The sequence below is a fragment of the Lactuca serriola genome, chromosome 3 (assembly GCF_051521515.1).
Source record: "Lactuca serriola cultivar US96UC23 chromosome 3, Lser_US96UC23_V15, whole genome shotgun sequence".
In the NCBI taxonomy this organism is placed as follows: Eukaryota; Viridiplantae; Streptophyta; class Magnoliopsida; order Asterales; family Asteraceae; genus Lactuca; species Lactuca serriola.
Genome location: NC_136410.1, coordinates 47246459 through 47259851, shown reverse-complemented (window position 1 = coordinate 47259851; position 13393 = coordinate 47246459). Strand labels below are relative to the sequence as shown.

The following is a 13393-nucleotide window of genomic DNA, read 5'->3' as shown; positions in this document are numbered from 1 at the left end:
TTGATTATTATTATTATTATTATTATTATTATTATTATTATTATTATTATTACTATTATTCTTATTATTATTATTATACATGTTTAATGCGTTTTTAAATGTATAACAATATTTTTATAGATTTAAAAATATATTTACTTCTATTTGGTATTTATGTACATTTGAAAGCCAATGTATGCTTTTAAAAACCTATTTATATATTAAAATATATATATTTATTTGTATAGTATATATATATATATATATATATATATATATATATATATATATATATATATATATATATATTCGTATAAAAATATATTGTATACATATAAATAAAAATATTTATTTATAAGGTTTATATTGTATAAAAGATATAATTATATGTATTTGTATATATTACTAAGTATAAATATGTATTTTATATATATATATATATATATATATATATATATATATATATGTGTGTGTGTGTGTGTGTATGTGTTTGTGTGTATGATATGTATTTACACATATTTCTATGGTAAAATGCATATAAACGAGACATTTGTTTTATTTGGGTAATCACCAACCAAAATAAAATTGGTGTTTGCGTGATAAATATAAATATGTATTGATTTCATATTTATATGTATATGATAGTTTTTATACAAAATAAATACATATTTATATCTATTTAATACAATTAAATACAAATAAATATATCTATTAAATACAAATAAAAACCCAATTATACATTTAAAAACATATTTATACATTTAAAAACGTATTTATACATTTAAAAATATTTTTATTTTTATTTAATAGATATAAACATGTATTTATTTTGTATAAAAACTATCGTATGCATATAAATATAAAATAAATACATATTTATACTTAGTTATATGTATGAATACATATAATCATATCTTTTATACAATATAAACCTTATAAATATGTATTTTTATATTTATATGAATACAATATATTTTTATATGAAATAAATATATTTATACCTACTAAATAGAAATAAATAAAATTTTAATATATAAATACATTTTTAAAGGAATACATATGATTTCATATGTATATAAATAATAAATACAAGTATATACATTTTTAAAAATATATTTACATTAATAAAAATATTTTTATACATTTAAAAGCGTATGTATAAAATATTTTTATACATATATAATAATAATAATAATAATAATAATAATAATAATAATAATAATAATAATAATAATAATAATAATAATAATCAAAATAACAATCAAAGTAAGGGTAAATACGAACATTTTTGATAACTTAAGGGTAAATCAGAACATTTTTGAAAACTTAAGGGCTTTACTGACATTTAGGTAAACGACAGGTTACCTGGAAACCGGCTGAAAGGATATAAATGAACAAATTACACAAAGCATCTGGTTTTACTAGACTTAAAACACATCCAAGGGTAAAACCGATATTTTTGTGAAACTTAAGATCTTTTAGGTTATTTACCCAAACTATTTTGGTAATATTTCTAATAAAAGAAGGGTCTTATTAGGTTGGCTTCATAACCTAAATAATATTAAGGAAATGGAGAAAATAAATTATTAATTTATTAAGGAGTTAATAATTGATTAGAAATTATTTTGGTAATTAATTAAATTTTTTTTACTTAATTAAAGAGGTTGAATATTAACTAATTCTTAGACATTAATTGGAATATTATAGAAGCTCCTAGAGCATTTAGATGGATGGTTTTTCCTGCTCCATTGATAGGGATAAAGTAGGTTTAAATTAGATAAGGATTATCCTAAGAATTTGAATCATTCTAAGATTTTATCTTCAACCTTAAAATAGACTGATAGGGGCCAAACATTAGAGTTGCCCTTCCTTATATTTTCATCCATTCTCTCTCTCTCTCTCTCTCTCTCTCTCTCTCTCTCTCTTTCTCTCTCTCTCTCTCTCTCTCTCTTTTTCTTTCTCTCTCTCTCATCCATACAAAAATTCAAACATCTCTCATAGGGTTAGAGAATTTTGACTAAATCCTAGTCTAGGGTTCTTCCTTTTTTCTTTTGGATTTTGTGGGTCTAACTTCATTAAAGTGATCCTACTTTAGATCCTTCGTCCACTGCAATCACTGGCATTCATATGATCTCAAGCAAGAAATCAAGAGGTTAGTATGTTCTTTCTTGTTGTTTTTAACGTTCATTGCTATAACTAGTAAAACCTAGATCTAGGATGCATGCACACTTAGATATATCTTTTATTTATTTATGTTGCCTTAAGATAGTGTATTGATGCTAATAAAACCCAACAACATGGTCCATTAAATCTTCGCGAACATTGTTGTGCGTATCTTTACTACATATTTCTACAACTCTCAAGAAGTATTGTGGGATACCATATACAAATTGTTTACTTATAAGAAGTTCATCGTTTAGATTATATATACAAATAGTCTGACATTTCCTTTTAGTACTATATTATGTAATATGATATAAGAATGCATTCTCTTTATTAATTTTTCTTGACCCCATGCTTATGCCTAGTGTTCACTATGTTTCATTTTTTCATAGGGATTCCAAAATCTCATTCCACATCCTTCCTTGCCGATTCTTACACTACTTCAAACCATTTTTGTTTTTTTTATCTCATAGATATAGGCATGCTTTGAAAAATGCAGCATACGTACTCATGATATATCCCATTAACAAGTTAATACTCATGCATGTATTGATTTCTATTCACTACAAACAAAAAGTTAGGTGTTTTTCTTGTTAAAATATCATTGAATATCGACAAATCATTAAGAACGTCTATGCCATTGTTTGGTCATACAACAACAAAGAACGTGTGTGAAAACCACAAATCTTGTGACACCATTGCTTCTAGCATTATATTCGGGATTCCATGATCACCTTGAGTGAATTTACCTCATAATTTATTGGAACAATTTCTTATGTCCAGTGTGCACAATCAATGTTCCAAGCATTATTAGGAAACTGTATGCTGCTTTATGTGCCTCAAAGAATTGTTCAACATTATTTCTTATAGATTTCCGCAAATATATGTTGTTGTAAAGCTCTATAATATATTAACAAAACAAATATGTATATTTTTGTGTTGTTCTCTCAGACATATTCAAATATTCATTTGTGGCGTCCGCATCCCATCTCAATTTAAAGAAATTGTAATTCTTTTCCAAATCATTAGCTATATGTATGTATATTTGTCTAGTCAAATGGAATCGTCATTTGAATGACATGCTTTCGCACAAACAATCATCGACAAAGTAATCATATACTAGAAGTTCGTGTGTAGTTAAATGATCTTTGTTTATTATAGATCCAGTATTTCTAACATCCAAACTTTGTGCTTCTTGATCAAGAATGGTGCCTACGACTTTATCAAATGTGGTAAAAGCATCTCATTGTATGATAAAGAAGAAGATGAAGAAATTTCATCTTTCAGTTGTTTGTATAATGTTTATGAAAACAAAAGAAGACTGAAATGTTTGTGTGAAAAGTTATAAAATGTAAGGGTATTTCTAAGGTTATTTTTATAAAAAAAAAATTAACAGTAAAAACATTAAAGAGGTGATGTGCCATTTTTGGGTTTGAAATCGCATGAGCTTGGGCACGTCAACAATCTGCCTCGCTAGTGTTTACTTCGTGATCTACTATCCTTATCGTCACCACGCCCATAAGGCCGAAGGATATACTCCCCACGTCAAGTAGCGTGGAGAACTTCCAGGTCAGCAAACAACAGTGATCGTCAGTGTCCTAACGAAGAAGAAGATAGAGGAAGAGGGATGCAAGAGAGAAGAGAAGAGAGGAAGAGAGAAGAAGAAAAGTGAATGGCTGTTTGTGTCCCGTATCACACACCACAAAACGTCACGGCCATGGCACCGGGGATGGTGTGCGCAACTGTGTCCACCAGCCACGAGAGGAGCCCGTGGCATGCATACCATAAAGCTTAATTGTGACATGCGTACCGTAAAGCCTAATGGAAAACCATTTGATCAAACCCATATTTCAAGCAATTAATATACATAAAATCACGCTCATAACATATAGCTTATACACTTCAAAAGAACAAATAAAAGGGGATTCAAAAAATAAACCGTAAAACCTCCAAAGGTTCAACACAATCTTGGCAACGGTCTACCATGAGACGAACTAGAGACCATGAGCCGATCACCCTTAACCATTTTTGACATCTGACCTTTCATCTCCCTGCAAACCTTCTCCAATTCCACCACTCTCCATTGCATCTTTTGAAGGTTCAATTTCACCACACCATCAGGATCAACGTCTTTGTGGTCGTACCTTGAGCTGCTTTTCGAGGTATGTTCTGCAGAGTCATAATGAAGATGGTCCTTGGCACCATTGTTGTTATAGAGCACCATGAGTTCCCTGCTGCTTTTGGTCAAAGGGGTGTCATGATCATAGTCGTTTACGTAGGAATAGTCATTATGGTCGCTGGTGTATGCAATTGGTATGTTCGAATGCTGTGAAACAAGCGCTTGGACTGCTACTCTTGGTGGGATCCTAGGATTTTTGGCTAGGTCTTTGCATGCTTCCAAGCTTAGCTTCTCGTAGTTCAAGCATCTACATAGCCTTGATCTTTCTTCCAACGATAGACATGGATGCGACTGTGAATTCAAACTCTTTTTGTTATATACAATCGGTAATTAATTAATACCTCACAAATCATGATTCTGAAGAATAAAGACACACGGTTAACCAATAATCAATCTTTGTTTAAATATATAAACTTATATATGAAATAGATTTTTACGCATTCAATATCATTTTGGATGTATGAAACAAATTGTACAGTTATAATCAATGAATTTGTCTTGGTTATAATAAAAGTTAAAAATCATATATTACAAGAATATTCACCCGTGTCATCCTTGGAAGGATATGTGGGGCCACGTGGAAAATCATAAAGATACCAAAGTAAAAAAGGTAAATAGTACTTAGAGTTGAGCTGAGATAGGGTGCAGTAGGGTACACACACAGCAATCATGTGGCCGTCCACTGGATTCTGGTCCATTTACTAGTTGACACAGACAAAGTGCATGCCTGCATCGTCCTACACCTTTCTCGCATCATTATTTTATTCCTTTTTTCACGTTCTATGTTTTTTTTATATATATAAATAAATAATTAATCTTACAATATAACTACTACCCCGTGGTTAAAGCATATAAATAGCAAAAATAAATTAATATATACAATAGTACGCACATTACTACTAGTTGATAGTACTTTACAGGCTTAAACAAAGGGGTATCGACTTGAGCCGTCCATGAAACCGGCTGAGCACTAGAAGCTATATATATATATATATATATATATATATATATATATATATATATATATATATATATATATATATATATATATATATATGAGTTTTATCTTTTATCAGGTTTAGACAAATATGCTATTTTATGGTTCTAGTGTTGAATATGACATAGCAATAGATGGACAAAATACAGATACAAATATCGTTTTATCTGTAAATCGTCCAAATCTTATAATTCTGATAGATTATTATTTGATGAAGAAAGGGCCAAAATGGCAATAATGCATCCCTAGAGAATAATATTGATAGATGAGATAAAACGTCCTCAAATGACTTGGAAATATAAAATTGAATACGGTAGGGTCGATAATCAATATTTCCCTTGAGCATAGGTTACTATTATAATATTCTTAATTTTTTTGTTATAGAATTACAAATTTGTTTTTTCAATTAAGTATTTATAATAATTTAAGTATTCGTCAAACATACAATGACGGTTGATAAAATACAAAATATAAAAATTTAGTGTATCCCAAATTCCCAATTCCCAATTAATGTTAACAGTTATTTACAATAATATATATATATATATATATATATATATATATATATATATATATATATATATATATATATATATATCATTTTTAAAACAGAATCTTAAAAGCATAGTGATTTAATTACAAATAATTATATTTTGATAAAATAGGACAAACATGTAAATATGATTTAATATGTTTTATGGCTTTATACTCAAAAAAAGGAAATAGACGTATTTTGTCATATCTCTTGTAGTTTATGTTTTGTCTCCATGTTCATAGCCCCTATATATATTCATCCATTCAAAGGCATCTATTGACTTTCAGATACATAGCAAGATTCAATCAGTTAACTAATACAAAATCAAGAATATATTAAAGGATATTAATATTAATATGTAAATAATTATCAATTACAATGTAAATTATAAATAATGACATTGCATTTCAATGATTTATAATATAATGTTCAAGCTATAATTAGGTTTATATTACTTAATTAAATTACTCTATTATCTTCTAAAAGAATACATATTTTAATTAGGAAATCATTATTGTGACAATTATAAGTTTATGACAACCATCACACCAACAACAATCCCAAAATTCCATGTATCACAGAACACAGATATAAGTAGAAGATTTTTGCAGATATTTTATTCAACTAAAAGCAATACAATAGTAAAAAACAGTTTCTGTTTTATAAGTAGAAGATTTTTGCAGATATTTTATTCAAGTAAGTTAATTATGAGTAGTTTACGTGGGTAATTAAAAGAATTACCTCAAGATATATATCAATGGCTTTGTAGACACCATCAAAGCAATCTCTTGCACAATCTGGTAGACTCTCTGCAACCCCTAAAAATTTTGATATTTTCAAGTTCTGATCAGGTGCAATCTCCCCCAAATATTTATCAATTAACCCCCCAACTTTTTTCATTCTGTCCAAACACCCCCCCTCAACTTTATTACTCTCTCTTATCAATCTTAAAACAAGATTCACATCATACACACCACTTGATCCATTGTTACTCACCAGCAAATCATCCACTTTTGCTTGATCAAGAACCCCGCCGATCAATCTCTCTAACCCACCTCTACATTCTCTGCTCAAACCAAAACCCGAAACAATTCTCAATACCCAAAATAAACCTCTACAAGAAAATGCAGTTTTCCCCATTAGAATCACCCCATGAACTGCTGTGTCTGCAAGACCACCATAGTCACACTTTGAAAAAGATTGAATTTTTGATTGAGATGAGGTTTTTAGGTAATGGAGGAGGAATCTTGTGACGACAAGACTGTTGTTTTCAATGCCGTAAGCACCTAAGGCTTTTACAAATCTTTCTATTATAGCTGGGGGTAAAATTGCCATATCATCAAACCACCATAGACCTTTGCTAGATGAACAAGATGAGAGTCGTAACAAAGTACTGGACTTTACGGTACTGTCTGGTGAAGATGAAGAAGATGAAGATGGGAACAAAATGGTGGAATCTGAGTTTTGGGTAATTTTGATGATGAGAGTGGAGATGAGTTTTTCGATGATACCGGAAGAATCGGCGTAGGTGATGAAGGGTGCGCAATTCTTGAGACAGACGATGACGTCAGTCATAGACCAGTCGAACATCCGGTTGAAAACTTCGGTGGTTTTGGGCAAGAGAGTGTCGTTCATGGCTAAGAAAACAGCACAACAATGGAGGAGAGAGACGTTGGATACTGAGATATTGATTTCGCCATTGTTGTAGCAGAATCTTGAAAACAGTTCAAACCCATCTGACCCACCAGGGAAATCATTGATCTCGATTCCAGTTTTTCTGATCTGGGTTTTTCTCTTTTCTTTCTTGATGATCTTCCTTAACTTCCCCGAGAATCTTGATATCGTTTTCTGCATGAAACCCTAATCAGGTACCGAGAGATTTAAAAAAGAAAGAAGAAGAAGAAGTGATCGTAATTGGTACCTCGTGGAGATAGAATGTTTGTTGACCATTGATATGGACCTGCAAATCACAGAGTTCTGCCATGGCTGCTTGCAGCTAGTTCGCATTGAATGTGGAAGTGAACGAGTTCTACTCAATCCATGGGTGTTTTTTTTCTTATTTAGGACCACATCAATTATAGGAATAATGACTCACGAGAGTATGCGTTGGCCAAAAACAAGAGTATATCCTTGTAGCACATGTAGGATTGCTTTGGCAAATATGGTGTAGGCTGCTATAAATAAACTAATATATATCCAAATGTTTTTGAGTCACGGATTGAAGTTTTTAACTCAATTTAGGGTGATTTCAATTTGTTTCGAATTTAAGATATAATATAACTACACAACTGGGAATTTTTTTAATCATTGTCCCGAGGAATGAATGGGTAGAAATATGGATTTTTTTAATCCATAATAACTTTCAAGATATCAAGTTGAGTCTTTTATCTTCACTCACGGGTGGTGATCATGGTAGGTTAGTTAATAGAATAGATTGGTTTTATATCTTCTTGGTTTGTGGCTTGTGACTTAGTGGTCCGGCCGGTATGAGAAGTTTGATGAAAAGATGTTTTATGTATAGGATGCTTGAATTAGCGGTTCAAAAAAAAACGCTTTAGTTAATTACATGTATCTCCTACGACATACCAACTACTAAAACCAACTAATATCGGGTGCCTCGAGAATGGCCATCCGAACGACTAAATATGAAAAAAAAAATATTGGCAGCTCGACAATATTCGATTCCGGACCAATGAGAGGTGGTATAGGCTGGTTGTGACTAGGGATGAGTATAAGCGGGTACCCGCCTCATTTGGCGAGAACCGAAACCGGCGGTTCCTAGAAAGTTAGAACCGGAATCGGAACCGCTCTAGGCAGTTTTTAAATGTTTGGAACCAATCCCGGAACCAGCGGTTCTGGTTCTGTGAGCAGGTAACCTGGTTACATTAATTTTGTTATCTTTTGTCGATAAAACCGCAACTTAGTTCGATCCAAATCAAATCAATTCGAACCAAAGACGGACAAAATCGGACCTATATATTCTAAACTGGTCTAAGTAACACACACACACACACACACACACACACACATATATATATATATATATATATATATATATATATATATATATATATATATATAAACCGGTTATAGCGGGTACCCAGCGGGTAGCGGTTCCGAAAAAACGAGAACCGGAACCATAATCGCTTAAGGCGGTTCCATAACTTTAGGAACTAGAATCGAAACCGCCTTAGGCAGTTCCAGTTCCAAAACCGGCAGTCCCGAGGCGGTTCCAGTTCTAAAAGTGAGTACCCGGTTCTGATACGCATCCCTAGCCGTGACCCCCACCTGATACGGCCTTGCGACACACTAACAAACTACTCGGATGAAAACCTCACCACTCTTGTGGGCCGACATACTAGTTTGGTGAACCAAACAAGGGTTCCGATTTAGTGATCTAATTTTGCCATGTTATTTTGGACTATTTTGGTCTTCTTGTTGGTCATTTTATGAAACATCTCTCAATATGGTAGTTTTTAAAAGACTTATAAAATCATTTGATTCGAAGCAAAATGATTTTTCAAGTTCAAACAATATGGAATAAAGGTCCCAAATACCAAAATAACAATTTTTAGTTTAAAAGAGCAAGATTATGAAAATTCAATATCATAACATAGTTCAAGTTCACCGTACAAGTCGTGGCCTTTAAAATCTCATCGTTATCTTCTATAAATGTCCTCTAACTTCTTCAATCTTAGCATGCACATGTCGAAGTATAGTTAGGTAATAGAATATCTATTGAAAATATATATGAGGTTGACTTATTTAAAACGAGTAATTATGGCAATCGATACAATCAAGTCAAACTTCCAAAATCAATTTAATTAAAATCAACTAAGATTCTAAAGATTCAACAATCTAGTAAGGGTACTATAGACCCAAATCAAAGTCATAAGTCAAAGTCAAAGTCAAAGAATATAAGAACCTATATACTCAAAATCATGTTCTGATGATAATGCTTAATAAAATAAAATCAAAAGAAATCCAATAATACAATAAATAAACAGGATAATACTGATGGGTTTATAGCACTATAACATCCCTATGGTGTTACAACCCTAATGTTTTGGATATAAGTTTTCTCAAGTTATATATGTAATAAAATTATCTAAAGCATGAAACCTACAACTAGCATACAACTTTGATATTTGAAACATAAAAAGTAATTAGATTAATACCTATTTGTTGTAGCCTTGTCCTTTCAAGAGCTTAGTACCTCAAGTGTGATACCTCTAATAAGTCACAAACACCAAAAGCAAATGGAGGATAATGAGAGATAGGCTAGGAGGCACACAAAAACAGCTAGGGTTCTTCTTGGAACTCTTTAGTCCCCTTTTTGGTGATGCTAGGGGTTACATTTATAGTGTGGAATTCCTAGGGTTTCACTTGTAAACCCTAATTCAGTTCCTTGGGCCTTTAATCCAATAATCCATATGATAAGCCCTTTGGACTAACTCTTCATGGACTCCCACATAAAATAGTACATCCTCATCAACATGGATCATTAGCCCAAACTATATGTATTACTGATTTACTTAATCAGTCCCCGTTAATTTAGTCAGTCTCTTTTTATCATTAAATTAATTCCAAATTAATTTTTGACCAATACCAATTAAATAATATGATTTCTCAGTTAATATATTATTCATATAATATATTAATAAATCACAAATAACCTCTTTCTCAAATATCCATCCTATCAAATTGATTCAGTGAAGGCAACCCAAAAGGACCATGCTACTATCGGGTCAAGTACATACCAATTATAGTTATGGGCTTAGACACCTAATCTAACAGTCTCCCACTTGGATAAGTCTAATAGCTATAACTTCGAATGTAACTTCAAAATCCGATTAGCAATCGTAGCTCTCAAAAGTCACTGTCAAACTCTGATCATATTAGAACCGCATTCTTTAGATAAAGGATCAAATATTCCTCCGTTCTACAAGTTCTACATTGTTGGTACACTTGTACCATTTCTAAAGTCATGGAATTCTATTATTACCTAAATCTTTCATTATACTATGGCATCTATCACTACCGTTCGTTACCCAATGTAATAAATTTGTAAAATACATATATGTTATGCATATCAAATAATATTTCATCTAACACGGTACATATTTTCACATAAGCACATATAGCATTTAATTATCTAAATACTTCATATCTATATGTAAGATGAAAGTAACTATGCACTCACTTGATAAAAGTTGATGCCTTGGAATTTAGGCAGAACTTGCTGTGGTACTTTATCCTTTCCTCTGGCGTGACCTAGGTTCACATCACTAAGTCTTAGTCTTTGATTCCTAAAGACTAATGATAGTCTAGATTCCTCACTAATCCTAATGTATACATCAAAATATATCAAGTAAGGAACAACCAGTTAGGATCATATCAGAGGTAGGGTTCGTTTGGTATACAAAGTATAATGTTTGGAACTCCCACTTTAAACACCTCACCAAATCCAACCTAGAAATCATCCATGTAAGTAGATCAATATGTATAAAGACATGGAATTACTGATAAATATTATTTATAGGTTCATCATAACAACTTATGACTAAAATATAAGTTACACTGAAAGCAAAAGAGTGGAACCTAACATACAAAGGTTATAGCAAAAACTGGGAAGTTGCACTGATAGATCTGCCGCCCTGCCACGTGCCCAGCTCCCATTTGTCCGCGTCCATTCTTCTAGAACTTTGCCACATGTTGTCTTTTTTGTGGAGCCATGTTTCACATCCACAACGTGCCATATCACCTTGACTCTTGGGAGAGTGGACGCATTCCGATGCTGCCACTTCATCAGCGTAGGTGTTTTCTCGCAGATCTTCGGATGGTCATAAGTTTTGCATGTGATCTCCGTTTTTGACATTATTTATATCACTGGAATCCTCTCGATGAGCTCTACAACTTTCATTAAGGTTTCAACTTCTAATTCTTGCTCTAGCAAAAATCATATTTTGATCGGTTTAGACTGTTAAAGTCCTGAGAACTGGATAACTTCTAAATACGAACTCCATTATTGATTGTCTTTATATCGACGGGTTCGTATTCACAAGATCTTCAATTCTTGTTAGATAATTTCTGTTAACAATCAACCGATTTAAATTTCAATTGTTGTGCCCGCATTACTACGTTGAAACTTTGGAAAATCATAACTTCCTCTCACGAAGTAAGATTTGGATGTTCTATATACGACGCTTTTGATTTAAGAATTACTATGAATTTTATTTAGATCACTTAGTCTAAAACATGATTTAACTAAATTTCACTTTTTACGATACACAGAGTCGTGTCGGTTTAATCGCGAAACTTCGAAGAAGCATATCTTCTTCATACAAAGTCGGATTTTAACGTTATTTATATGTACGGAATCCTTGTCACATATATTATAAATTTGTTTAAGATTATTTATCCTAAATAATCTCATATTAAAAGGTCATTATTAATGCTTATTATATCTTAATTGACTAGCCCGATTCTGCGGGTGTTACAGTTTTCTCACCGTTAGGATGATTACGTCTTGGAATCATCAACAAAACATGGCTTGTATAATGATTATGCACGTTACCTTTCCATCCTAGGTAATAATCATAATTCTTATGTCCTTTGAAATGAATTTCTAACTCTTAGGCTTGTTAACTGTTGGCAGTGCTTAATCTTACATCTGTTTCCACATTAAATTTGATTTGCATTGGAGACTATTGCTCCTTCTTGAGCAGACTTAACCTATGATAAGGTCTTTACTTCGATTACAGTACATGCTGAATGGTCATGCTCTACCGACCTTCCATCGCATGATGCAATGGCTAGACTCAAATCTATTTTAGTCTGACTCCAACATGGATGATACCTTACTTTATGTTCTAATGTGATATAATCACATTCTAGCATGTAGCACTATTAGCTACAAGATTCCTAGTCTCAATGATGACTGCGACACTTCTACTGATCACTTTGATTATCTTTTCCTTCAATCTAAATTAGAATGCCACATAAAACTTACTTCATGGATTATTTAGACTTCATTTGGTATGACCACTAGGGTTAGAATAATATTTATCTTTGTAGTCATTACCGAAACAAATGTAATGATGGAAATGAAAAAAATATCTAAATTACATAGAGACTTAGTAACCTTGTGACTTTCCTTGATCTAAGTGCAATTCGTGTTCTTTTGGTAGTATAGGCCTCTACTACCTTTCACACCTACTCATACTCGTCCCAAGTATTGTCTCGCAGTTCACTAAGTTACCATAAAAGAAAGCCACACAGAATTTAACACATTGAATAATGTAAAATAACTATGGATTATGTTAATTCTTGAAAAATATGATAACGAGTATTCATATGTTATGCATATTACATCAGATATACAACTTAATACTAAGATAATCCTTTCATATCTTGAACTCCAAACTAGCAGCTCCCTTTTCTCGACCTATTGTTGCTTCATCAAGGATCATATGGTATGTTCTTGCCTTTGCCGTAGGTGGCACATTCAGTGTTGTCGCTTCGTTTTTATCTGGGCAAT

General features: G+C 31.9%; 1 protein-coding gene across 1 annotated transcript; it reads right to left on the bottom strand.

The window, feature by feature from the left end:
* Window positions 1-3974: 3974 nt before the first annotated feature.
* LOC145092162 (BTB/POZ domain-containing protein At1g50280-like) lies at window positions 3975-8016 on the bottom strand. The gene is made up of 3 exons (XM_079030073.1): window positions 7775-8016; window positions 6595-7701; window positions 3975-4612 (listed from the first exon to the last, which is right to left on the bottom strand). Exons 1-3 carry the CDS (start codon window positions 7835-7837, stop codon window positions 4100-4102), a joined length of 1683 nt encoding a protein of 560 aa, XP_078886199.1. The 5' UTR covers window positions 7838-8016; the 3' UTR covers window positions 3975-4099.
* Between the last annotated feature and the right edge of the window lie 5377 nt (window positions 8017-13393).